Source organism: Microtus pennsylvanicus, chromosome 4 (assembly GCF_037038515.1).
Source record: "Microtus pennsylvanicus isolate mMicPen1 chromosome 4, mMicPen1.hap1, whole genome shotgun sequence".
NCBI lineage: Eukaryota > Metazoa > Chordata > Mammalia > Rodentia > Cricetidae > Microtus > Microtus pennsylvanicus.
This window is the reverse complement of record NC_134582.1, coordinates 28,462,785-28,488,995: the sequence shown is the minus strand read 5'-3', so window position 1 is coordinate 28,488,995 and position 26,211 is coordinate 28,462,785. Positions and strand designations below refer to the sequence as shown.

Genomic DNA, 26,211 nt, shown 5'->3' with positions numbered 1-26,211 from the left:
CTCCCTTTGGGGGCCATTTACTTTCAAACCACCACACGGCCTCACAGCCTCTTAACAATTCCTCAGCTCTTCAAGACCACAAATTAAATTGGTCCTGAAATTAAATAAAGTACTTTTTTCCCTAAAATTTTAAAGCAAATCATTTTTTTTCTACAATCTAAACCAAGCTGGTCCCAAGCTCACAAAGATCTGCCTGCTTCTACACCCCAAGAGGTGGGATTGAAGGTGTGCGCCTCCACACCGGCCCGATCAGAGTCCCAAGGCTTTGAGTGTGCCTCTTGTCATGTGTGTGGTACATGTGAAGTAAGCAGCACAGTGTGGACTAAGTGCTTCTAACATACCTTGAGAAAAACTGAAGGAGGCGAGGGTAGGTCTCTGTCCTTCGGTATTTATCAACTACAAAATGAGAGCCGCAGCCGTTTCTGGGATTAGTAGTTGGTTTTGCAGTCTTGATTTCAGTGCTAGGATATCATTCCCATTGGGTGCGGCCTGCAGCGTCTGCATGCTGTGAAACGGGGCTAGTGAGCACACACAGAGCTTCGCCCCCCTGAGTGTTAACCTCCTGCCTGCTCACATGCAAGTGGATATACCACATAGGTGATAAATTAGATGAAAATCAACGAATCTGTCACGGCGATGCCGTTCTAGTGCATCTGACTCTATGCTCAGCCTCACGAGAGTGCTCGAGACCTCAGAGCGTGTCTCCTGAGTTTTTACAGCACAGACTAAGATCAAAGACGGTGTGGACCATGAATACCACCTTTGTTCTCCGTCGGTTTCCCGCTTCCCACATTGAAAGTCACCCCAAAGCAATCTTCATCTGCCAACTGCTGTGCCTGCTTCATCCACCACCCTGGCAGTCATCCATGTGTTGGTAGTTCAGTAAGCAAAGCCTCTTAATCTACCTTCTTCTCTACTCCCTTCCTGTCTCTTTGACCAAGGTCAGGCTTGGTTCTCCCCCCCCCCCCCATAGCCTATTCATAGCCCGCTGCTAAAGCTAAGACTCCGCGTTGAGTGGGTTAATATAAAAATGAATTCAATTCTTGCCCCACCTTGGAAGTTCCACATTGAATGAGGTGAATAAGTAGGTGAGTTGGGGGTGAGAGAACAGGATGGGTGGATGGATGGATGGATGGATGGATGGATGGATAGATAGATGGATGGATGGGTACATGGAATTAGAAAAAGAATGTGTATACAAATACCTTATGAAGGGACAGAACTAAAATTGATTTGAGTTCTGTGGGCAAGCTATTCAGTGAGGGCCCCAGATTTCCTGTCTATAAAAATGAAGGTATAATTCCTACCCAGCCTGTGTGGCTGTAAAGATTAGTGTCTGTAAATTGCTTAGGGAAGTGCGTAGTTAAAACAACAACCCAAAGTGTGACCGTCATAAGTACAACAAAAGGTGATAAGTGACATAAGAGAAGTGCAAACAAAGAGGGTGGGGGTTCCCAGCACCTGCAGGAGGCCACCCAACTGTGTGTGAGCTCTGCGCCTGCGCGGGGCCTCTCCCAGCCTCCAGGTGATCTGCAGCCCAGCACACGCCTTGGCTGGGCAGAGCTGAGCAGCTTGGGGCCACAGTCACAGAGCTGAGCAAGTCCTGGGCGGTCAGACCTTTACAAGTGAAGCAGGTGTTACCTGCAGCTACTGTCCCACAGAGTGGCTTTAGAATGGAACCTGGGAAGGACCCCAGCTGTCAGGGAGTTGACAAGGCTGCCAGTGAGGAGTGAAGACCATTCCTCTCTCTAGAACTCGAGGGCACCTCGTCATGTCTCCGTCCACCTCCCTCCGGATGGCTAAAGTGAAGCGGTTTTCTTTCTTCTCCAGCTCGGAGGCCGAGAATGGTGTGGAGGACAGAAGGAAGAGCAGCAAGTCGCCAACAGCCCAGTCCCCTACCTCATCGGTGGAGGCCGAGTCCCCAGATCAGAAGAGAAGCCTCGGCCTGTGGTGAGTCTTCAGTGGATCCTTTGTTCTCGGACTGGTAGGGAGCGCTGTGGTTCTAGTTTTACGTTTGCCCTTAAGAGTGTGGCTCAACCTTGGCAAATCCTGCCCTAAGAAAGCATGGCCATGGCCTTTGCCCTGTCTTCTCTTGTTTTCCTAGCAGGATCTTTCCCTCCTGATCCCTAGCCTCGCCAGAAAGGCTTCCTCTTTCTGGAAACGTTAATTTGCTGACCAAGGAAACCAGCAGGTCCGCTCTCAGTGCCGAATGCACCCAGTGTCTGCTTGGCCCCCACACAGGCACACCCAGCCCTCACGTTCCTGGAAGCCACAGGAAAGAGCAGAGGAGAACACATCCCAGGGTTCCGCAGAGCTGCTCGGGTCCTGAGACTGGGGCTGTGAAGGAGACCTGGTTCGACCGTGAGGTCAGAGGAGTGATGTAGTGTTTTAACACAGAGCTGTGGGCTCCATCACTCCCGGAGGCAGAAACTGCCGAGGGCAAGCTTAGAGATATGTGTGGCCAGAGGGATGAATGTGCGAAGTTCTGTTGCTGTTGCTATTTTCATTTTCTTCTTTTGACTGAACACATTGCAATTGTTCTACCGCTGAGCTACATTCCCCAGTTCTAAATGTAGATTTTAGAACTCTCCACTAAGGGAGACTGCTCTCCTCCCCGTCGTTATAACTGTTAGAACCTTCCACCTCTGCCAGAAGTTACCCAAGCCCTACATTTCCCCTTCATCCCCGGCTCCCCACCTGCATCTCCTTTTTAAATCAATGCCTGCATCGTAACTTCTCACCCAGATTTTCCTTTTCGGGTACCACTGCCAATTGTTTCTGTCTTTGCTGCACACCCTATTTGTAGTGTCTCATCTTTCACCCTTTTTCTATAGCTGTTTCCTGGCAGAGCATCCTGCCTCACTCACCAAATGACTGTCCCCGACAAGAGGGCCATGTGTGTACCCTCCCAGTTCTTTCACTATGACCGACTGGGGAGTCACCTTTCAGATGCTTGGCTTCATTCTGACTTCCCCCAGGCTCCAAATGAGAACTGTGCGTGCATCGGTAGGAGATGTGGGAAACCACGGGGGCACACAGTGGTGCAGAGGGCCCGGCGCTGACACTCTGCGCACGATGTCTGGAAATTCTTAACCATTCGTGGGCCTTCACTTTGCACGGGGCTTTGGTCTTGCTTGTGGGCAGCTATAGGAAGTGAGAATAGCGTGACCGAGAAGCTGCAGAGAAGTCAGTGTTATGCAAAGAAGGTTCCCGTCTGCTCCACAGACCAGCCTCTGTACTACTGTATCTTTCAAGTCCTCAGAGAGCTGACCGTCTTACTGCATTTGCCTCCGATGCATAGTCCTTCAGAACACCTGCCTGCTGCCTTCTGATCCCATTAACATGGATCGAACCAGCAGAAGTGATGCGTTCCATCCTTGTTTTATTTGTTTGGGGGTTTTATTTGTTGTTGTCATTTTGTCTTCTCGATGTTTTGTTTGCTTTGAAATAGTCTAACGCTATCGACCAGGCTGGTCTCGAACTCACAGAGATCCGTTTGCCTCTGCCTCCCAAGTGCTGGGGTTAAAGGCGTGCGCCACCCCGGCCCAGTGTCATTATTATTTTTGACTTTTGTAAAACTACTTATCTTTTCAGGTCGAGTATAGACAAACTCAGAGTTTAAAAAAAAATCATAATAATCGCAGAATTCCCAGGGAACACATTAGCTAGCCCAGAGAGCTGAGAGTTCTCTTTCCTGAGATTTATGTATCATAAACCGCTGGAGGAAGCATGAACTTCGTACAGCCTGTGTTCTCATAGCAGAGAAAACCAGTGCCTACTGCCCGCCCAGCTCCATACATCTGTCCCTCTGTGGCATTTGAACTCATTTAGATTCCTACTAAGTGTACTTTGAACCAAATCAGTCGTTTCAGTTTAAGAAACTGTAAAATGATGGGCATTCTGTATACTATTTCCAGCCACTAGCAAGAAAGCAACTACAGAATGATAAAAACACATTTGCTCGTCAGTTCTAGAACTCTTACACGCTTCCCACTTGGAGACAACTGCTCTCAGCTGCAGGGTCGGAGATAATGTACAGACCCACACATCTGCTTAAAGTTGGGAGCCCGGCTAAAAGTCACCTGCCACCGGAATTCCAGAGTTCTGGCCTCTGCCTTTAACAGACAAGGGAAGATCTGGGCTTTAAGGTGGTGTCTGTCTGTCTGTCTGTCTGTCTGTGTGGTATGCCTCGTGGGCACGTGGTAGGGAGGGTTATGTGAGCCCATGTGTACACACTGAGAGACCAGAAGAGGAATTCACGTATCCTGTTGGCTCTTTCTCTCCCTCTTATTCCTTTAAACGGGGTCTCTCACTGAGCATGGAGCCCATTATTTTCAGCTAGGCCGGTGGCAACAAACCCAGCAACGGCCCCCATCTAGCCGACACAGTGCTGAGGTTACAGACGCACACAGACATGCCTGGCTTTTTACATGGGTGCTGGGGATCCAAGATCGGGTCCTCATGGCTGAGTAGCGCTCGCTCTTTACCCACTAAACAGTCTTCCCAAACCCCACTCTTGTTTTTGGAACATCCTCTGTAGTCCACGGTGGCCTCACCTGCATTCCTTCCTGTCAGCCAAACTGCAGAAATGGGGAGATCTTTGGAAGAAGTGAGGAGTGTGGGCTAATGGGCCAGACAATGCCCCTTTTGATGACCTGGAGAGGCACTGTAGCACAGGGGCTCCTCTGTGGAGCACCACCCTCTGTGGGTGGAGCACCTCCTTACACGCATTGCCCTCTAGTCTTCTCAACAGGCGCTCACTCCCTACAGGTGCTGTGAGCAGGACCAGAAAGCAGATATGAAATGAACCTGTCAGACCCCTAATCAAGGCCTCAGGCCTTAGCCCTCCGTGTGCTAGGATGGCAGACACGCACTACCATGCCCAGCGTGTACTACCTTTAACAAAAGGAAGAAAAAACAATGTTTGATACGTGTACCCACAAGCTCTCGAAGAGTAAAGACTATCGTGTATGCCTAAGGCCTCCAGCACAATGCTCCACTTAGTTATTTCTTATTAAATACTAATGGATTGTGAGATAAAAATATTCTTTGATTGAGCATCAGCTGTAGTTTTATTGGGTGATGGGCCTCAAGGACTCCTCTTCCTATTGATTTAAACGCTTTTGAACTGATAGGATTACTTTCATATCTCAAATGCCCTTTCTGCAGTTCATCGCAGCAGCCTGCTGAGGTCATCCCGGTCATGTGATGCGCAAATGCCCTCGGTGTAGCGAGTTCTGATCTGTATCTAGAATTAAAAAACCAAATGTCAGTCTTTTCTCATGACGTGGTACAGCAGTGAAGATTTATAATGCATTGACATAAACAGTTCCTTGTGTAATCTGTGTGGGTTTTATTTCCCCAGGTCAAAATCCAGTTTTGATGGTTCCTCTTTGACGGGTGATAAGAATGAGTGTAAAGCCGAGAGCAAGGCTGACCCTAAGACTGAAAGAAAGAAGTCTTCGTCTTCCAGCCAGGTAATGAGGGACTGCAGTGTGTGTTGGCTCTGAGGGCGCCATAGCCCTCGGAGCCAGTGAAGAGTAAGAATGGATAAATGCGGTGTCCCGCTAACCAAGGCCAGAGTAGGCACGGGGTTTCGAAAATGGGAAGGACAGATGGGCGCTGCTCGTCCGGCTACCTGATTCTACAGCTGACCCATCACACACACACACACACACACACACACACACACACACACACGAGTATGCAAGACTGTGGGACCATCAGGAGCCTGACCGTCAGATGCTGGTATCTCACAGAACAGGGGGATGCTGCATCCACACCCTTAAGATAATTCAGTCTCATCGGGAACCCACCACACAGAGAAATAAGACCTATGAACACACGGGTCGCAACTCTGCTAAATTCACCCAGAGAGGTGACAAAGCCCACCTTTAATGGGGTCAGCTTGGGGGAGTTTGAGTTTTATTTGGGGTTTGGATTCTGGGAGTTGAACCCAAATCCTGTGTACCAAGAACACACTCCGCTACTGAGCGAGACCCCTGACCCCAGTTTCCTGCATCTCCCCTAAATGCATGCATACGTACCTTCTAAGAACTAAACAAAATCGTTGACACAGACAGAGAACTTAAGTATTTTTAATCTCCACAGCTACCCTATGAAGGTGTGTCATTTTTAAAGGTCTGTTTTTGCCATCCCCCACGGGGGCCAGGCAGCAGTCAGAATATGTGCTTATTTCCTGTGTTGATTTTTTTCTCTTGCTTTCTTTCTCCTCCACTCCTCACCTAACAGTATTCTGCTGCCTGGGTTGCCCTTGAACTCATGACAACCCTCTTGTTTTAGTCTCCCAGCTGTTATAATAGAATATCTCCAACCCTTATTTTTTCTTTTTGAGACATGTCTGCCCAGTGTAGCCCAAGCTGACCTTTAACATGAGACCCTCCTCTTCCTCCTCCTCCTGCCTTACATTCCCTAATAACCCATTATACATGCATGTCAACATGTACAACTCTTCTGGGATATTTGAAATTAGGTGTGCAGCCAGTGCTGTCTGTAACCATTAAAAAGAACGACTGTGGGGCTGGAGAGATGGCTCAGTGGTTAAGAGCACTGGCTGCTCTTCCAAAGGTCCTGAGTTCAATTCCCAGCAACCACATGGTGGCTCACAACCATCTGTACTGAGATCTGGTGCCCTCCTCTGGCGTGTGGGCATACATGGAGGCAGAATGTTGTATACATAATAAATAAATAAATAAATCTAAAAAAAAAAGAATGACTGTGAAGCCCCTACCGTATAGGACATAAAGCTTTTGATACAGGCTCCTAGGATGGAGAACCTGAATGAGGACCCTCATAGGAGGAAATTCCAGAACTCTGATGCAAAACGAACGCATGGGAGGCAGAATGCATTAGTACACATTACATAAGATGTTCGTCTGTTAAACAGCTGACATGAAGGGGCCATCTGCCTTCTTAATGACCTGATCTAGAATGTTCTTTATGCCAGTAGATGGTCTGGTTTTGCAGAGCACTGATAGTTCAGATAGCATCAAGGACCTGCTTGCCAGAGTTCTTACCACAGTATTCTCAGCCTATGGGGATTGAAGGACCCTTTCACGGGGGGGGGGGGTGTCACACATCAGCTATCCTGCATATCAGATATTTACATTATGATTCATAACAGGATCAAAATTACAGTTATAAAGTAGCAATGAAATAATTTTATGGTAGGTGTGACCATATGAGGAACTATATCAAAGATGGGGCACATTAGGAAGGTTAAGAACCACTATCTTATCACATATTTTCTCAGGAGCGTTCTAGAAGCAGAGCAACCTGTCTCTAAAGGATCTGAATATGTCTCTCAGTCACTGTGTGGCCGTGTTCCTCAGTAGCCCTGATTCACGATGTCCTAAGCCTGGAATGGGGGTGTCACCTACTTGGGTTGGGGCACAGATGATGCTTGCGGTAACCATTTCGCTACCTATAAATTTCTGGCCGTTTGTGACCGCCACAGTTGTGGAGACAGGTGCAATTTGCAAGGAAGCCATTTACAGTGCTTCAGACCCTTGGGCCTTGTACTGCCCTGGAGTGTCAGGTCCTGCTCGTCTGCCTCTGGCCCCATGTGCTTTCGTGACCACATAGTACTGGTGGCCACGTCTTGTCCCGCGTAGTGGGCTCTCCCAGTGTGTTTCTCCCTGTCAGTGTCCTTCTCAGGCAGGGAATTCTTTTGATGTCAGGCACAGAAAAAAGAAACTGAGGCCCAGGGGAGCCAAATGGTGAGGGCATGACCACGCACCAAGGCAGAAGTAGAGGCAAAGACTTCAAGCTCAGGGTGATTTGAGTGCAAAGCTTCTAAGTCATGAACTTTCCCCCAAGGCACTTAGGTGTGTATGTCTCTAGCACCTTCCCTGGTAAAAGTCCTTAGATTGTCGTCTCCTGTCTTATCAGGAGTACCTTTGCCCTGCTCTGATGCTAAGCTGGCCACCCAGCAAGGCGTTAATCATTAGAACGTGAACTTGTGTGATCCCGTGTCCCCTATGTCTCACTGAAGGAGTGAACTGAAAAATCAATCAGTTAAACTAAGGCTAAGATGTATGATGGTTGAAAAAGCTGTGGCGATGGTGCTGATGCCTGTGTTTTGTCCTCCCGCAGTGCAAGGCCAACATGCACTTTCACAAGCTATTCCTTGACGTCCCAACTGAAGAGCCGCTGAGGCAAAGTAAGTCCCGCCTGTTGCTGGCTTAAGTTACAGGTTTAACATCTGTCTAAGGGAGCCGGAGACACGGCTCAACAGTTCCAGAGGACCTGGGTTCAGTTCCTAGCCCCCACATGGCAACTCACAACCAGCTGTAACTCCAGTCCCAGGCCACCAGTGCCCTCTTCTGGCCTCCAAGGGCACTAGGCATGAACACGGTACACAGATAGATATACGTGCAGACAATTCATGCATACACTTAAGATAGAAATAATATTTTGAAAAGTGTTTTTTTTGAGTTGTCGAAACAGTTTAGGAAGAAGGAAAGCGCATTCCAGGGACGCGGTCACCAAGAGACAAGTTTCTGGAAGGTATAGGCCATGTCCTGACGGGAGTGTCAGCTACACTCAGCTTTCACTAGCAGCCTGGAGCATGGGACAGAAGGAACCCCCTGCTCTCGTGATACCGACGCATCCAGGCAGGGTCCACAGTGATGTCCTTGCCATTTTTATGTATGCCGAAATGTCTGTGACTGAGGCATCCTGAGATTTGGGATAATCAGCCTGAGGCAGGAACGGCTGCCACAGACGTCTAACAGGAAGCATCGTCCCTGGTCTACGGAAGCATTCATGCCTGTGTGGTGGGTGCCAAGCAAAGTGAGCACACCCAAGCAGCTTCCGGGCATACCTGGTTAGCATGTGGCTCATCACTCCAGCCTCTCTTGGCGTATACTTGGTGAGTCAAGACTAGGTTTTGCCATGACGAGCTGCTGGCAGAAGGTGTGATCATGTGCTCTTACCCCGTAAGACCATCTATTTCATCAGTGAGTCATTAGGATCTTGGCAAGAGAGGACCTGGAGTGCTTATCTTAGCAGGCAGGTGACACACTGTGGCAGACAGGAGAGGCTTTTCAAACATCATTCTTGGCTTCTAGAGGGAGACTTGCCCTCCTCCCATTTCTGCTCTTAGGATGTCTCTAACACTTCTAATTGAAAAATACATTGTGGGAGCATAGGCAGTTTGGATGCTCACCTTACTAGACCTGGATGGAGGTGGGTGGTCCTTGGACTTCCCACAGGGCAGGGAACCCTGATTGCTCTTTGGGCTGACAAGGGAGGGAAATGGGAGGCAGTGGCGGGGAGGAGGCAGAAATCTTTAATAAATAAATTAATTAATTAATAAAAAAACAAAAAGAAAAGAAAAACACATTCTAGTCACCGTGACCTTATTATGCTAAAGATGACTCAAGAGCGAGGCACTCCTGAGTCCCACCCAGCACTCAAGACTACAGCAGGTTCTCAAGTTTGAGGCCAACAAGGTCTAAATGCTGAACTCCAGGCTAGCCTGGACCACACAGCAACACCTTATCTTAAAAGAAAGAAAGAAAAACTGGTAAAGAAGTGATAATATAGCCGAATGTGTGTTCACATATTGTAAGTGTGGAAACGGATAGCAAGAAATTAAAAAACAGGAAGCAATTAAACCTGCAGTGGATAAAGAACATAGGAGTTATTCCCAAAGTAATGTCCTCCTCAAAGAAAGGAAGCCAAAAAGTTTTAATCTGGGAAACTATACAAGCAGAAAATCACTTTGGTGGTGAGCATACTTCTGAGCATGCTCATTTTTAAGGTCACAGTTCAAGGAGGAAAGATGACAGACACACTTTTGGGCATGTTTCAACCCAAATTCACAGGGCACATACTTGAAAGTTAAAGTGGCAGACCTGAAGGTTTGGGGGATGCTCAGTCGGGGTCACAAAGATGGTGGACAGGAGCATCTCTGGTCATGCCGAGCTCTCTCCAGTAAGTTTTTTGGTGAAAAACAAACAAAACGACTACAGCCAAACAAGGCAGGCAGGCCATTCTGAAGTTGCATTAAATGGATGTGTTGGCCCTGAAGATGCTAGCAATGGAACTTTGGAGTGTGAGTGACTATTTCATCACCAAAATACAGGCAAACTGTTGTTTGAGCTAGACCTCCTGGAAGCAACAGTAGTTTGGTGAGATTCTAAAGGTACTGTTCCACCTGTCTGTCCCTTAGGCTTTACCTGTGCCCTCCAGAAAGAAATCCTGTACCACGGCAAGCTCTTCGTGTCGGAGAACTGGATTTGTTTCCATTCCAAAGTCTTCGGAAAAGACACTAAGGTCGGTCTAGAAGACAAGGTTAACATGGTGTTCACTACATGTCACAAGTAGAAATTACTTAAAATTTAGCTATATTTTGACATCTCCATCGTGAATCTGACTTTATACCCCGTTTCCTTTGTTGTGCTTCCCAATTCGACGGCTTTTAAATGACCCTGGATGATCTTCCTCCCGCGAGTGCTTCTCCCACCCTTTGCCCTGAATCCCTATTACCCACGCGTCATCAGAGACACTAAAGTTGTTTCTGTGCATTTCTGGGGAAAGCATTCATTCAAAACCAAAACACATAGCTGGGTGTGGTGGTTCAGCCCTTTAATCCTAGCAGGAGGGCTTCCGGGAGTTTGACAGCAGTCTGGGCTATAGTAAGTGACTTCCAGGGAAGCCTAACCTACTGCATATGACCCTGCCTCAAACAGTTACCCCACCCTAGGGGGGGGGAACCTTTTAAAACTTAACCATTTTTGCTATAATCATAGCAGTTACTAGGACAACAGGTTTGTAAATTAGTGTCTTAACTCTTGCCGACACAAGGGACCTGGAACAAGTCGAGTGTACAAGCCTTTGTCTGCGGAAGTCAGAGCCCCATGACCTCAAATATGCTCTGGTGTGGCTGCCTTGAATTCTCTGTTAAACACAAATTTGAGCTGAGATACAGGTCAGACACCCAGGGCTTGAGAACAGCTCCGTGATGAAGGAAGTGGCAGTTTCCTGAGACACAGCTTTCTAAAACTGTCCCACAAGCAAGAAAAAGGCCTTCCGTGTCTGTGAACTCTGGCTTCGTAGCACAGTTCCAGGCAGCCAGAGGTCAGAGGTCACTTCCTGCTTTGCATGACCTCAGTGAGTTTTCACTTACTGTGCCTCGAGATTATGAATAAGCCATTTCATACCCATGAAGTAACCGGTGATGAACTCTTTGAAATTAATATACTATATCTAAACATCCTCCCTATAGCCACTGGTAATCCTGTAAGGACCACTCAACAAATATGACGGATATTCTCTATTGTGCTGATGTTAGCTCTGGAGGGAGCTTGCTTCATGTTGCTTTATATATATGCTTATTGTGCATTATTCTTAGGCATATTTTGAGTTGAGGCATTCTCTGAATTAATACAATACAAAATAGTATTCCACGGTAACTCTAGATTTTAGGATTATAAGAATTTGGTCATGGAGTCTGCAGAGTATCTGGTCCTGCTTCTCAGTGGGATAAACATGGGTCTGAATTCAGAGCGAACCTGTATTTGTAAGCAGAGTCGCAGGAACTGAAGACATTCTGAATAAAGGATTTTTCTTTTTCAATAACATATAAGTTCCCGACGGCCGTGAGTGAGCTTTGAGCTAATGTGACTTAGCAGTGGTTTGAAAGTTCTGCTTCTACTTTAATGACAAAAAGAACCTGAAAGGAGTGTCCCGGGTAGTTTAATACACAGATACACTTGGGCTTCTTCTGTATGAGCTACGTCTAATCTTCAGAGAGGGGACAGAATGAGAACCAGGACCAGGTTTGTCTGTCTCTTCCCACCCCAAAGATGGTGTCAACAAGGTTTGGGCTTCTGAGGTCTTGCAGAATTCCCTCAAAGGTCAACAGACCTCCACCCAGTACGATTTAATAAGATTAAAGGCTTCCAGTTTGCTCTCAGAAGGGACCTTTCTAAGCGCCTACTCTGAAACACGTGTTACTGGTGCAGTGTTTCCAGATGGCAGTCAAATTAACAGGCGCACGTATGTCACGTTCCATCTTCTCTCATTGGAAGCCCACTTCGTCTTCATTTCACAAGTGATTTGGCTCTAATTTTACAGTCATGGGACAGATGATTAAGATTCCTTCTGGCTCTCTTCTGCCCCAGAGAAGCCTGAACCTACGGCTCTTGTCACTGTGTGCTGGGAAACCAAACTGGACTTGTTCTGATACCGTCGTCATCTTAGTAGATCTCAAGTTCTACTTCTTCAGCGTTATCCCCTGCCCTTGAGAATGTTTGTGGGTGAAAACAGTAGTTTTTAGAAAAGTGTCTTAAGTGCGCTTGGTCCCTCATTCTTCCGACTTCCTTCCCAGAATGCCTCAGAGCAGAGGATAACCCATCTCAGAGACACGTGTGAATGCAGATATTCAAAACTAAGAATTTGTTTTTATTCCTTCAAACTAACAGAACCAACACAAGGCCCTCCTCCTCCCCACTGACCCAGTGACTCTTTCAGAATGCGTGATGTGTTTTTATAAGATACACGTTCGAGTAGGTGTGTGCATCTAGGCATCGAGTCAAATCATTTTTTTTGAAAACTGTACCTGCTTGTGAGACTCTTTGAGGGTTCACGGTAATATGAATCATTTTCATTTGCCCACAAAACAATGGCGGTCACTGTTCTCTGTGTCGTCTGGTGTATTCTTATATCATATGGAAGGAAGTGACCATTTTGGATCAGATCAGTTCAGATTTCAACATTTGTAAGGTCTGATGTACAGGACCTTGAATGAGGCATGTATGCCTCCAAACAGATTTCATGATCTGATATCAAAGCCTTACATGATTGGCAGAGTTAAATGGCAGTCTCACCTGATAACTAAGAATTGATATTACTTCTGATTTGAGCCAGAAATGAACATGTTGTGCATTTTGATTCCATGAGACAAATGAGGAACCTGGAAAAGGTTTTTGTTCAGCACTGAATGTCCTCCGCACCTTACCTTATTTAATTCAGAAAAAAACTTTCTGAGTATTAAGAAAGGCTGTCAGTACTTGTAAAACTGGAGGCAGAAGCTTTGTGTGGATGGCGTGTCAGGCTGAGCAGGTAAATAGTACGGGACTAAATTCAGGTTCAAGACTTCTGTCCAGCATGTTTTCCCCACCCACATGTGTTCAACCCCAAAACCGAGTCCAGAGCAGATCCCATAAGCGCTAGGCCTCCATGCAGCCTTGAACTCTGCTGCGTAGACATCAGGGTAGATGCTGTGTTCTGTTACCGTGTCTAGAATGTCCCAGCCATGCCCCGTGGCTTTACAACCTCCACTCTGAACAGCTCAGTGATGTCCCCACCGCTCCCATCATCCCTCTTTCTCCTGAAGCCCGCTGCTTCAGGTGTAGATCTGAATCGCTCTGTGTGAGGTCTGAGCTGGCGTTGACTGGATGGTTCTGTTTCAGATCTCTATCCCCGCCTTCTCGGTCACCCTGATAAAGAAAACCAAAACTGCCCTTCTGGTGCCAAATGCCCTGATCATCGCGACAGTGACAGAGAGGGTGAGTACAGCAGCGTGGGGCGACCTTTGCTTTGTCTGTTGTTGTTTTCTTCTCCTTCGCTGCTACTCTTGATCTTGTGAGGCTCTGTTATCATTAATGCGTTTCAGTAGCAAATTTGCAGGAACATCAGCGTAGACGAACACTAAACATGCATCGTGCCTAGGACAACTCTGAAAAGTATGTCGGATGCATGGAACCTACTGTGTGCTAAAAGTGTTTCCCTCGCCATCCAGTTGACACCAATAAAAGATTTATTCTTTAAAAACAGATGCAGGCGCCTGGCAAGATGGCTTAGTGGGTAAGAGTGTTAACTGTGCAAGCCTAACAGACAGCATTCAGTCCCCAGATCCCAAAATGGAAAGAGAGAACTAACTCCCAAACACAGGGCTTTGACCTCCACATGTGTACACTGTAGTATGCATATGTCCATGCATGTATCATACACACATATACATGCTTGTAATTCTAATAGAGTAGAACAAAGTTGGAAAGGGGAAAGGAAATAAAAGCTTGGACTTGGTGAGGCGGTCCATGCCTTTCATCCCGGCACTCTTTGAGTTCAAAGTTAGCCTGGTCGAAATTGCGAGTTCCAGGACAGCCAGGGCTACAGAGAGAGGCCTTGTGTTAAAAACAAAAACAAACAAGAGAGAGAGAGAGAGAGAGCAAGAAACCTGGGCTAGTGCAGTGGCCCAGCAAGTAAAGGGACCGACAAAGCCTGACAGCCTAAGTTTGGCCCCCAGGCTCACAGGTGACAGGCACATGCACACATGAACTCCAGCACACATGTGCACGCGCACACACACTGAATGAATTAATTTGAGAGTTTTTTCTAATCCAAAGGTGAGCCAGGCTTGCCCCCAAGCCTAAAGATCTGAGTTCCATGCCCAGGACCCAGGTGATGGGAGAGAACTGAGTCCATCACGTTATCCTCTGAACATGCACCACAACGTGCTCACACACACCCATTACATGCTCTCTCTCTCACACACACAATGCTCATATGCTCATTCACATGCTGACACACATGCTCACACATACATGCTCACATATTCATATGCACACACATGCTCATATGTACCTACACAGACACATGTACACACACATACACATACACACACACACACACACACACAGCTTCTCTTCTGTTCCAAGGTGCTGGACTAACTCCTGAACTAGGCTGCCCTGAACACGCACATCCAGAAACATTTCCATTTAGACATTTGTTTCACCTGTTCTTTCTGTGAAAGCGTAAAGGCTACTTTGAAATTCCGTACTAGATAACTGAGGATGGGTGAGAAAGGAAAAAAAATAACAGCTCTTCTGGCCAAGTGTGCACATCTGTGATCTCTGTACTTCGGAGCTAACTCAGGAGAATCATAAGTTTGAAGCCAGACTGGATTATGTAGTAGCTTAGACAGATGAGAGAGAGAGAGAGAGAGAGAGAGAGAGAGAGAGAGAGAGAGAGAGAGAGAGAGAGAGAGAGAGAGAGAATAGATAGATGATAGATAGATAGATAGATAGATGATAGATTGATAGATACATAGATAGATGATAGATAGATAGATACATAGATAGATGATAGATAGATAGATAGATAGATAGATAGATAGATAGATAGATAGATAGATAGATATTCTTAGAAGCTAGAAAACAAACTAACATGCCTTTTTTCAATACAAATAGCTACCAAGCACTTACTCTTTGCCAGGTGTAGCATACCACACCCGTCTGCGCTCTATGCACTACCATACAGTTCCTGAACTGGGCAAGGGACTGGAGATTGAAACACATAAACACACAGAGACAGAGACATGGGTCATCCTTGAAACAGGAATGCCCCCTTTATCGTGAACCAGAGCTGCTTATATAGAGATCCTTAACTGATAGCCACGCCCCAGCCAAAGGCACCAGAAACCACTCTCCTGCCAGGAGGAACTCCTGAGGGTCTCGTGCTCAGAGCAGCTGCAAGCATTACAAGTTGTTTACCAGAAATTCAGGATCTGGGGGGTTCACAGCTCCCAACAGCCAGGTGCACATTAAGGGCTTTCTCTGTTTTCTGATTTATTTGTACGCACCCTGTATGGAAAGCGTGCTTGAGTGGTTTCCCATTGTTAATTCTAATATTATCTAATAGTTTCAGAGCTAGCTCTGCCCCTAGATCTGTCCAGTGCTGGAGCCCACAGTGCCCTTACTCTGGAATGCAGTGATGCTGACTTGGAGATTGCATCATTCTCTCAGTAGCCAATGAGAGGGATCAGTCAAACTCAGTCTGAAAAGACTCCATGACACACCCATGAGAAAATCACAGCTTTTCAAATCTTGTAGATGTACCCTTTACACAGACGTGAAATCTTTCCATATGTCATTTGCTTCCAAAATATTTGGCTAGCTTTGATTTTAATTTTTTCCTCCATAACTCACAAGCATCAGGGTCAGGGGGGGGTGGATCTCCATATGAGTTCAAGGAAGAACCTGGAATTCACATGAAAAAGAGCAACCCTGTTAGAGCTGCTGGGACGTTTTCTCCAGAAATCTAGGTCAGAGCAGAAAAAGCAGGCCTCCTCCAGGATACACAAAATACCTTCAGAAACAAAATGCTCTAGAGGGGAGGGGGATTTGGAGGACCCAGCCTGTATCACCGTTCTTGCCTTAGTGCCCTGCCCTCCCATCTCTGTTTTTAGGGGGCACCCATGTCATCCTTTGGGAGCCTTCATCTTGCTCCATCTTTTAAAATTATGCTTAAATTGAGTTTTGGGGTTTTATACTGTGATATGTGTGATAAGGAGCTGGAGCTGTGGCTCCGTTGGGAGAGCGCTTGTCTCGCAGCATGAAGCCCTGGGTTCAGTCCCCAGCATCACATAGACCGGAATGGTGGTATATCTGTGATCTCTGCACTCGGAGGGGGTGGAGGCAGAACTATCAAGAGTTCAAGATCATCTTCAGCCGATAGCGAGTTTAATACCAGCCTGGGTCACATGAGACCCTGTCTCCCCAAGGGGGGGGGGGGAGACACATGGGGAATGTACTTGTTTTATTCAAGAAAGAAAATAAAAAATTGAATGTTCAGGTGAAATAAAAAAAAAACGAGGTTATATAGTTGAAGTGAAGGTCTTTGTCATTTGAAAATATAAAAGCTAAGGGCCGAAACGATGGCTCAAATCCTTAAGGCCACAGTGGTCCTCTGATTTCCACAGGGACACCGTGGCACACATGTGAGCACACACACACACATACACACTAAATGTAATTTTAAAATTTCTGTAAGAAAACACAAACCCTACGTGAGGAGTGTGTTTCGAGCTCTAAACTCTTGACTGCACTTCCTGTTCCAGTTCATGTTCGTCTCCCTGCTCTCCAGAGACTCAACCTACAAACTGCTCAAATCTGTGTGCGCACATTTGGAGGTACGTGTGACGTCAGAACTCTGCGCCTTCTTTCTTCGGCATGTCTTAACGTCTGCGGTTGATCTGGGTTTTCATTCTGTTCCTATGCTTTCAGAACACCAGTGTCGGTAACAGCCCCAACCCGTCTTCTATTGGAAATAGTTTCGAGACAGTTCGCCCTTCGTCTCTGCCTCTGGTAAGCTACCCCGAGAGTGATCTAAAGGCATGAGCCAAGGATGGAGCCACAGCTACCCTGTGCTCACACCACAGTCAGGGCTTGGAAGAACTCCTGACCAGTGTAGTTGGGGGACCGCTGCAGAGCACAGCTTGTCTCCCCAGAAGCAGAGGAGCCAGAGGAGGCCACTAACTTTGTTTTCTAGTAATCTACAGGTTGTTCTATACAGAGAAGAAATGTGGTCGCGAGACTGGAGGTGCATAAGGCCTTGCTTCGTTTGCTTATCAGCTTTGTGGTGTGTGGTGCTGAGGGTCAGACCCAGGGCCTCACGCATACTCGCCAAGCACTCTCTACTAAGCCACGTTCCAGACACAATGCTCCTTTAAAGAGACTCACACATCTCTTTAAGGCAGGCTCAGCTCACAAAGGTCTGTGCAGGGTACTATACTGTGTACACTATCAGAAACAAGGGAAAATTAGAACCAGTTCTTGCCTTCAGAGACTTCAGCTTCGGGAAAATGAGGCAAAATCAGAAATGAGTAGGCAAAGCAGTTATGCTCAGATGGCAGATAGAGCTGTTAGGGTTCTCTTGGACTTTGTAGACCACTGCGAAACCTCCCGTGGTATCTCCCATTTGTACGCGATACCGTACAATAATAGAATTTTGTTTTTCCGAGAGAGGTCTAACAAGATCATATAAACCATTGACCCCCCCACACACTGATTATTGATAAATGTTTGCCTTGAGTCAAGCAATACAAACCCATAGTTTCAACTAGTTGGTGGTGGCGCACTCCTTTAATCCCACCACTCAGGAAGCAGAGGCAGGTGGATCTCCGAGTTTGAGGCCAGCTTGGTCTACAGAGTGAGTTCTGGCCAGAGCTATACAGAGAAACCCTGTCTTTAAAAAGTAAAATAAAAAACCCATAGTTTCAACATCTAGGAATCTTCTTTTGCATTTTGAAAATCTAGTAATTAAAACATGTTCACATAAAAAATTGAACAGTAAAGTTTATCTTGATGTGGTGGCATACACCTGTAATCCCAGTACTTGGGGAGCTAAAACAAGAGGATTGCTGTGAGTTTTAGGCCAGACCGGGCTACACAAGCCATGCTAGAAATACATAGCAAAGCGGGCTGTGGTGGCGCACGCCTTTAATCCCAGCACTCGGGAGGCAGAGACAGGCGGATCTCTGTGAGTTTGAGGCCAGCCTGGTCTACAAGAGCTAGTTCCAGGACAGGAACCAAAAACTACAGAAAAACCCTGTCTCGAAAATAAAAATAAAAATACATAGCAAAATCTTGTCTCAAAAGCAAAAAGAAATGTTTAGAGCAGTATTTTTCATAATAGCCCCAAAGTAGGACAAAACCCTGTAATGGAATGTCTTTAATATAGTATACAGTGGAGTATTACCCCTTGTGAAAAGGAACTGAAGTGCTGATACATGCTACCACACGGATGGATCTTAATATCGTTATGACAAAAACAAACACAAGAGGCTATGTGTCCCATGACTGCATTTCCTGAGGCTTCTCAAGTTAGAGGGGATTTCCATCCTCTTCAGTCATCGTGATGATCCACAGCCCTGGGCGGTACCAAGTACACACAAGATGCCTTAGAATTCAGCAAACACGGTGTCCAGCCTGAGCCCACCCAGCTGGGGTCTATCCTCAGGCAAGTTCCTTCCCGTCTGAGCCACTTCTTTCATCCACTGAAATGCTAGCCTTGCCGCATGGGTGGGCGAGTCACTGGACCCCTGTTTGCCAGGCGTTTTGCACGCTGCCCCATGCACAATGAGCCTGCATGATTAAGTTGAAGAGACTCGGGTTCTTCACTTTTCAAACTGGGCTGTAGCACAAAGCCGTGGAACACGTCCCCAGCACCAAACAAAGCAGGCGTGGCGGCTCAGACCGGTAGGGGTTGAGGCAGGAGGGTCCAAGGTTAAAGGTCATTCTCAGTTTACATTGAGACTTTGAGATCAGCCTGATATAGATGGAGACCCTGTCTCCAAGAGCTAAATTAAGTATAAATTAATCAAATTTTCAACTTTCCTTTTCCCTATACATCGTTGTAAGGAATCTAATGAATGTTGAGGTGACCCAAAGACAGCAAACTCAAACACAAAAGATGCTCGTTTGCTTACCAGATGAGTATTTCCTCAATTGGCCACTAAACTGTTAAGAGCTCAGCCTAATTCTGCTTTTGCCAGGGCCAGCTGGGAACACCAAGTGTCTCCTTAGTCTTAAACACTTCAGGGAAGCCAGTAGAATACAAATTAAAACGCCTCTGCTGGGTGACCTTTTCTCCCTGTCCCCTTCCTGTCCCCTGGACCGTAGCCAACCCTGATCAGATCTAACTTTAAAGGTTGCAACCTCTTTTCCCAGTCTGATTTGCTGGCCGTGATTTTTTTTTCCTTTCATGCGCCCACTGTCATTTTCTTTCAAATTATAATTTGCAATACTTTTGTCTGCATATTTGAATGGGTTTAAGTTGTCTGTCCACTCTTCTCTCATGCTGTCTGCGGCAGTCAGATTCTTCGGGGCTCAGTGCTCCTGAGATTCTCAGTCGTCTCTCACCAGCCATCCAGTGCTTTCTCTAGGTATTTGTTTCTACCCAGCCGTGTGCTATTTGTTAATAGAATTCAAACCATGCAGAAGAGTCTCAGTTTCCGTAACCAGATACTCCCAGGTTAGGAAAATCCTAGTGGGTGTGGTAACCCATGCTTCATTTCCATATTTTATGGGTCAGGCCTAAGCAAGGCTGCTGGAGTTTACAAAGGCTTGCCTGTCTCCCCTCAGGATTTCAATGATGAATTCTCAGACCTGGATGGAGTGGTTCGAAGACGAAGGCAAGACATGGAAGGATACAGCAGCTCCGGCTCCCAGACGCCCGAGTCCGAGAACTCCCGAGGTCTGGGGAAATTGTGTCCCGATCCAAGTTCCATGCCCCACAAAACACCCTTCCCTCGCCTTCTTCAAAACACAAAACCAGGCCCACCCTTGTCTTCCTAGTTAATGGTTGCAAAGGAAATCTGGGGAGAGGGATCCTAAGGAAGAGAATTTCCTCTGTGGCAAAATCCATCTCTTTTGTCCATATTTGACAAACATCTCTCAGGCTGATAAGCTAGGGTGGCTGACAGAGATCAGCGTGAGGTTCCTCACCTATGTCAGTCTTAGTAATAAATAGGAGACTATTGTACACTTTGTACCTGCGGATGCCGACCCCGTGACCCTGCATCATTTTATTTCCTGGTGAACTCTGTGTTTCGGTCTTCAGGCCCCACATCCCACTCATGAGAGCTTCACAACGTGACCATCGTGTAGATAAAGGAATCTATTGGGGAGCAAACTGACCTCGCTTCATTTTCTTGACAGACTTCCACGTGACCGAGTCCCAGACAGTTCTGAACGTCACCAAGGGCGAAGCAAAACCACCTCGGACAGATGCGCACGGGAACAGAGCGCCAGATGGGAAAGCCAAGAGCCTGCCTGCGCATGGTGAGGAGCAGGGTTTGGACAGGAAAGCGGCTTCTGTTGGTAGCCAGTAAAGAGCCCAAGTGCTTCACACCATGGTTGCTCCCAGGGTCCCTCGCTTCCTTCCTCCTTTTGGTCTCTGCATGTCAAATCCCACTTACTAATTCAATAATAGTTCCTGGTTCTGGACTTTACTGGGGGTCACAGTGGAAGTTGCCACATTAGTCTCAATACTTGGAGATTATGAACCAAAAGTTGGTGGTTAAACTCGTTACTGGCTTGTTTCTTACTTATTAACTATAATAATAATAATAACAATAATAATAATGGTGTTACATTGTAACATTGACCCCACCACCACCCAATACAATAATTGGCAGGAGGAAGCCTGTCAAATATATATTACTAGATAAAATGGCTTGGGGGAAGAAATGAACCTACTGGTTAAAATACCAAGGAGGAGGCTTCCACTAAACTTCCCTTCCACCTGGGAATGAACCTATCTCAAGTACCTCTTCCCTGTTGAAATACTGTTAAGTGAAAGAAGTATACTGGGGTGCTAAATTGTTGCTCTTTTGGTTCCCCTCAACAGGCCCGTCAGAAGCTATTGGTGTCTTGCATAGCGTCAAGTCTCAGAAATGCCCAACTCTCCGCCACATTCTTATATTCTATGCAGTTATGTAAGTAGATGTGTTTACTCTAAGTGGTTTATGTAAATGATCCTGTTTTGCCGATGAATAATCTCTTCACGTTGCCAAGAGTCATTGTGAATCCCACTGGTGCTGACACAACCCACATATTTTTCTTGGCAATTTCTGTTTCCTTCTCGGATGTTTTTTTAATGCCCCCCTCCCCCTCAGGCTTAGGTTAGCTTTTCAGAATCAGTGTGCTGAACCAGCCACAGAACCGTGGACTGAGCCACAGTCAGTAACTCCCGAAGCATCTTTGTTCTGCTTATTTATTTTTCTGGGTGTTCAACTTCCTCTGAACTGAAGCCAAAATAGCTTCAAGATTTTATTGACAACTTAGTTGCAGACATTTTTTAGCATTTCAATCAGCTTCCAATCTCCAACCAATTGCTTTTCTGAGAAGAGCTAGTTCAGGTCTAAAATGTCTCTCATACCAGAGGGGGGTAGATACGTTCATCTGGTGCCCATTAAAGCAAGGAATTTGGGACTCTCCAGGGAACAGAGTTTGCTGCTCTCTGCTCAGGCTCCTGGACCAGAAAAAGAGCGTGCTAAAAAGGATGGGAGTTTCAGCTTAGCCATCCTGCTTGGGTCTGGCCTTGAGCAATCCTAAGACGGATCTCTGTGAGTTCGAGGCCAGCCTGGTCTACAAAGGGAGTTCCAGGACAGGCTCCAAAGCTACAGAGAAACCCTGTCTCGAAAAACCAAAAAAAAACAAAAGAACAGCCTTTTTTTCTCTCTCTCTCTTTGAGAACGTGGGTACCAGGATTTTAAGTACCCTTGCTGTGAAATTTTATAATAAACTTTCCATTTTCTTTCTTTTGTTTTATTTTTTATTATTACTTTTCTATTTTTTATTTCATTTGAATGTTTTGCCTGCATGTATGTCTGTACACCACATGCACACCTGGCACCCATGGAGGCCAGAAGGCATTGGATCCTCTGGAGCTGGAGTTTACAGTGTGAGCCACCCTGGGGTTACCAGGAATCGAACTCGGGTCCTCTGGAAGAGCAGCCAATGCTCTTAACTGCTGAGCTGTCTTTTCAGCCCCTCCACTTAGACCTTATTAAAGTCTCCCAGGCCTTTGATTATTTTTGAAAACGCTCCCAAAGTAGAAAAAGAATGGCTCTGAGTTCATTGTTTATAAACATCAGTTCCTGGCCAGTAACGTATTGGAAATGTCTCGTTGCCCCTCTAGTGTCTGTGCACTGATCATCTCGACCTTCTACATGAGACACAGAATTAACACTCTGGAGGAGCGCCTGGGGTCCCTGACGTCCATTGTGGAGCCCTACAATACTGAGTAAGACAGCTTCCCAGTGCTTGCTCTTCGGATTAGTGTAACAACTGTCCTAAGTTTAGAGTCCTCCTTGGGAAACACCAAGAAACCGGTCCTCTCCTCTAGCCTATGGTTTTCTGTTTAAACTTAACAATCCATGCCTTTCTCTGCCATGGCTGCACTTAACGCTGTTTCTCTTTTTCCCTACAGGCAGCCAGTCCCATCAGGACTGGGATCACAAGTGCAGTTAAATGTGGAGGCCCTTTGCCAAGAGCTTACAGCTAACATAGTGAAATTAGAAAAGGTAAGTCGATCTTTCCTGAGTACAGGAGCAACCTGGTCATTCCTTTCGATGGCCACTGGTCATTTTTAGTTCCATAAAGAAATAGAATTTAGGGGCTGGAGAGATGGCTCAGTGGTTAAGAGCATTGCCTGCTCTTCCAAAGGTCCTGAGTTCAATTCCCAGCAACCACATGGTGGCTCACAACCATCTGTAAAGAGGTCTGGCGCCCTCTTCTGACCTTCAGGCATACAGACAGAATATTGTATACATAATAAATAAATGAATTAATTAAAAAAAAGAAATAGAATTTAATCTCCCCACAAAATGATGATCTGATTGCTCTGTCATTTGTGTTCCTGGCTGTACATCAGACCACTGGTCAGTGATCAGTGGCACTGGGGTTCGTGGAGGGATGCATTAGGGAGTCAACTAGAGACTCCTGATGCGCCGCAGAGTGGAGACTCCGCTCACATGAATTTGTGTTTAATCCTTGTCACTACCCTGGCTCATAAGAAATAAAGTTTTAAATTACCTTGCTCCAGCTAGAAGGCTGTTAACTGGGGGCCTAGAATTTGAACCACTGGCCAAGTTGTGGTTAGAAGTCTCCTGCTTGCTTTAGGGGCTGCACACACAGCTCAGCAGGTAAGGGCACTGGCTGTTCTTCCAGAGGACATGGATTCGATCCCTAGCTTCCACATGACAGCTCACACCTGTCTGTAACTCCCGTTCCAGGAGATCCGACACCTTAGACACATAAAAAATAAAATAATGAATAAAATCATTTTTTAAAAACTGGGTATGGTGACACATGCCTTTAATCCTAGCTCTTGAGAAGCAGAGGAAAGAGGATCTATGAGTTCTAGCCAGCCTGGTCTACAAAGTGAGTTCTAGGCTAGCCACAGCTACACAGAGAAATCCTGTCTTGCGGGGTGAGGGATCCTCTGCTTGGAATGGGCTCAGTGATCTTTAGCACTCAAGAGGGTGTGGGTTCAATCCTAACAATAAGTAAATCTGCCTTCTGATTTAGTGCTCATATGCTTCTATCTCCAAAATATCTTCCTTGGGTCAACTCTGTCCTTAGCTTCATTCCTAGATTTGATTTGGTAAGAGGATGAATGAGGAGAGGGTAATTCATAACTGTCCTAGAGATACACCTAAGTATCAGGGTTTATTTCTCCTTTCAAACAGTTCCGTTCCTTTCCCATCTGGTAACTCCTTTGGTTTTGCCCCAATGCTTTACCTGCGGCTCTCCAGAGTGGGGGGCACTGTTGTTTTTCAATTTCACTCCTTCTGACTTGTAAATGCTGTCCTTTGGATCGGAAGCACACAGAATCCCTCCGCCTGTGCCAAGCCCCTGCCTGGACACGACAGAAAGATTTGTTCCCCATCCGCAGTTGGCACATCTGTGTGGGGCTCAAGCCACGCCCAAACCGAGAGACTGCTGGAAATGAAGGGAGGCCACATGCATCCCAAAGCAGAATCTGTAAAACATAGATTTGGGTCAAAATGTTCCCAGAGGCACTTGAGCTGTGGCCTGGCACAGCCCGGGAATGAAAAGGCCAACCGAGATGCACTGTGGGAAATCCTGAGGCATGACTCAGCTCTTTACAGCAATTCCTTTCTGCTGTAAGAGACTGGTCGTATCTAAACCTCGTGGTCATTCCGCAGCTCTGCTCCCCGTTTCTGTTCATTGTCCCTGCCCCCCTCAGTCACCTTCACAGGAAATCCAAGGGTAACCTCCCCTTCGAGTCCCACGAAATCAGTCACGCCACGCTGGCCCCAGACCACCCATCTGACACCGTGAAATTGAATCCCGTTATAAATTTTCTTTCTATTTTCTGTTTTTTATTATGCGATGTGAGGAAGTATAAGGAGTGTGTGCGCGCATGGGTCCCTTAACACGTGGTAGGGGTCAGAGAGGACAACTCTTGGGAGTCAGTTCTTTCTTTAGTGGGTCCCAGGAACAGAACTGAAGTTGAACAAACTTGCACTGCCTGCGTTTTTACCCACGGAGCCACCTCCATGGCCCCTATTTGTATTTTCTGTATTTTCTAATACTCCTGAGAATCAGCGTTTAATATATTTATTGACTGCTGGAGTTTTCGCTATCAGTTGCTTATTTATCTCTTTTGTTTGTGTTGTGATTTTTTTTTGTCTCTATGGGTATGTTTCTTTCTCTTTTTTTCTTTTTCTTTTTTTCAGTTTTTCAAGACTGGGGTTTTTCTGTGTGTATCCTTGGCTGTTCTGAAACTCACTTTGTAGGCCAGGCTGGCCTCAATCTCAGAGATCTGCCTGCCTTGGCCTCCTGATTTCTGGAGTTAAAGGCTTGTGCCACCACTGCCTGGCATTGTTTGCTTCTTTTCCACGTTTATTTGTATGTGCGTGTGTGCTCACAAGCACGCATGTGTGCATGCACATGATACCACAGAGCACACATGGGAGTCAGAAGACAATTTGTGGGAGTCAATGTGGGTTCCAGGGTTCAAACTCAGGTAGTCAGGCTTGACAGCCAGAACTAACCACTAAGCTTCTAGTCTAGAGGTGACATTGAAGCTAGCTGGGACATCTGCTGAGCCATCTCACCAGCTCAGAATGCTTCCAGATTTGTTTTTACTTTAGTGGCAAGTGTTTGCCTGCATGTATGTATATACAATGCATGTGTGCAAGTGCCCCCTTGAGGCAGAAGAAGGCATTACATCACCCGGAACTGGAGTTGCAGGCAATTGAAAGCCACCTGATATGGCTGCTGGCAACCAAACCAGGGTTCTCTGCAAGAGCAAAAAATTCTCTTATGTTGGGAATATTTGGAGTCCTGGCCTTCAGCTGCTCTTCCTTGCTAGAGATCTTTACTTTCCTTCTGATTTGAGTTACTAAAAGCTGTGTCAAAGTCGTTTGCCAGCTCTGCTTCACGAGCACATGTTGCCTTAGCCTTGAGGATCAGCGGATAAGGTTTTCACCTGTTGGCCCACCTGACGGTTGGGTATATAAGCCTCCATGGTGCTATTGAATAAAGGGCTTCTTACCAGTGTCTAGAGGTCCACATCTCTCTGTCTCTCTGTCTGTGTGTCTTTGTGTGTTTCAACCTCCAGCCCCTTGCCCGAAGCTCGCAAACTGTATGTTAGCGCATAGAAGCGCAGACAGGCTGTGTGCACTGCACTCTTACATGCTAAACCTCTCCCCCCAAGTTTTTTTTTTAAATGGGTAAAGAAGTAATTATTTTCCTAGGACCGGAAGGGGCATTGATGGTAGATTGATACAGTAGGAAGAACCTAAATTTGAGTCCTTTGCTACGTGTGTACATGGTCCTGTGACTCTTCCTCCTCCCTTGCCCTCAGTTTCGTATGCAGACCCAGCCTGTGTATAAGATGACACAAATCCATCAGTACCTCACC

At 46.4% G+C, this 26,211-nt stretch overlaps 1 protein-coding gene across 2 annotated transcripts in view; it reads left to right on the top strand.

Annotated features, from left to right (window-relative positions):
* Gramd2b (GRAM domain containing 2B) overlaps positions 1–26,211 on the top strand; it is a 90,483-nt gene that overhangs the window by 62,359 nt on the left and 1,913 nt on the right. For both annotated transcript variants that reach the window (XM_075968638.1, XM_075968639.1), the window contains exons 2-13: positions 1,831–1,950; positions 5,366–5,477; positions 8,116–8,182; positions 10,199–10,302; positions 13,443–13,538; positions 16,871–16,942; positions 17,037–17,117; positions 19,896–20,007; positions 20,472–20,594; positions 21,163–21,250; positions 22,456–22,560; positions 22,747–22,840. In XM_075968638.1, coding sequence (XP_075824753.1) covers positions 1,831–1,950; positions 5,366–5,477; positions 8,116–8,182; positions 10,199–10,302; positions 13,443–13,538; positions 16,871–16,942; positions 17,037–17,117; positions 19,896–20,007; positions 20,472–20,594; positions 21,163–21,250; positions 22,456–22,560; positions 22,747–22,840 — 1,174 coding nt within the window. The remainder of the gene's footprint in view (positions 1–1,830; positions 1,951–5,365; positions 5,478–8,115; positions 8,183–10,198; positions 10,303–13,442; positions 13,539–16,870; positions 16,943–17,036; positions 17,118–19,895; positions 20,008–20,471; positions 20,595–21,162; positions 21,251–22,455; positions 22,561–22,746; positions 22,841–26,211) is intronic.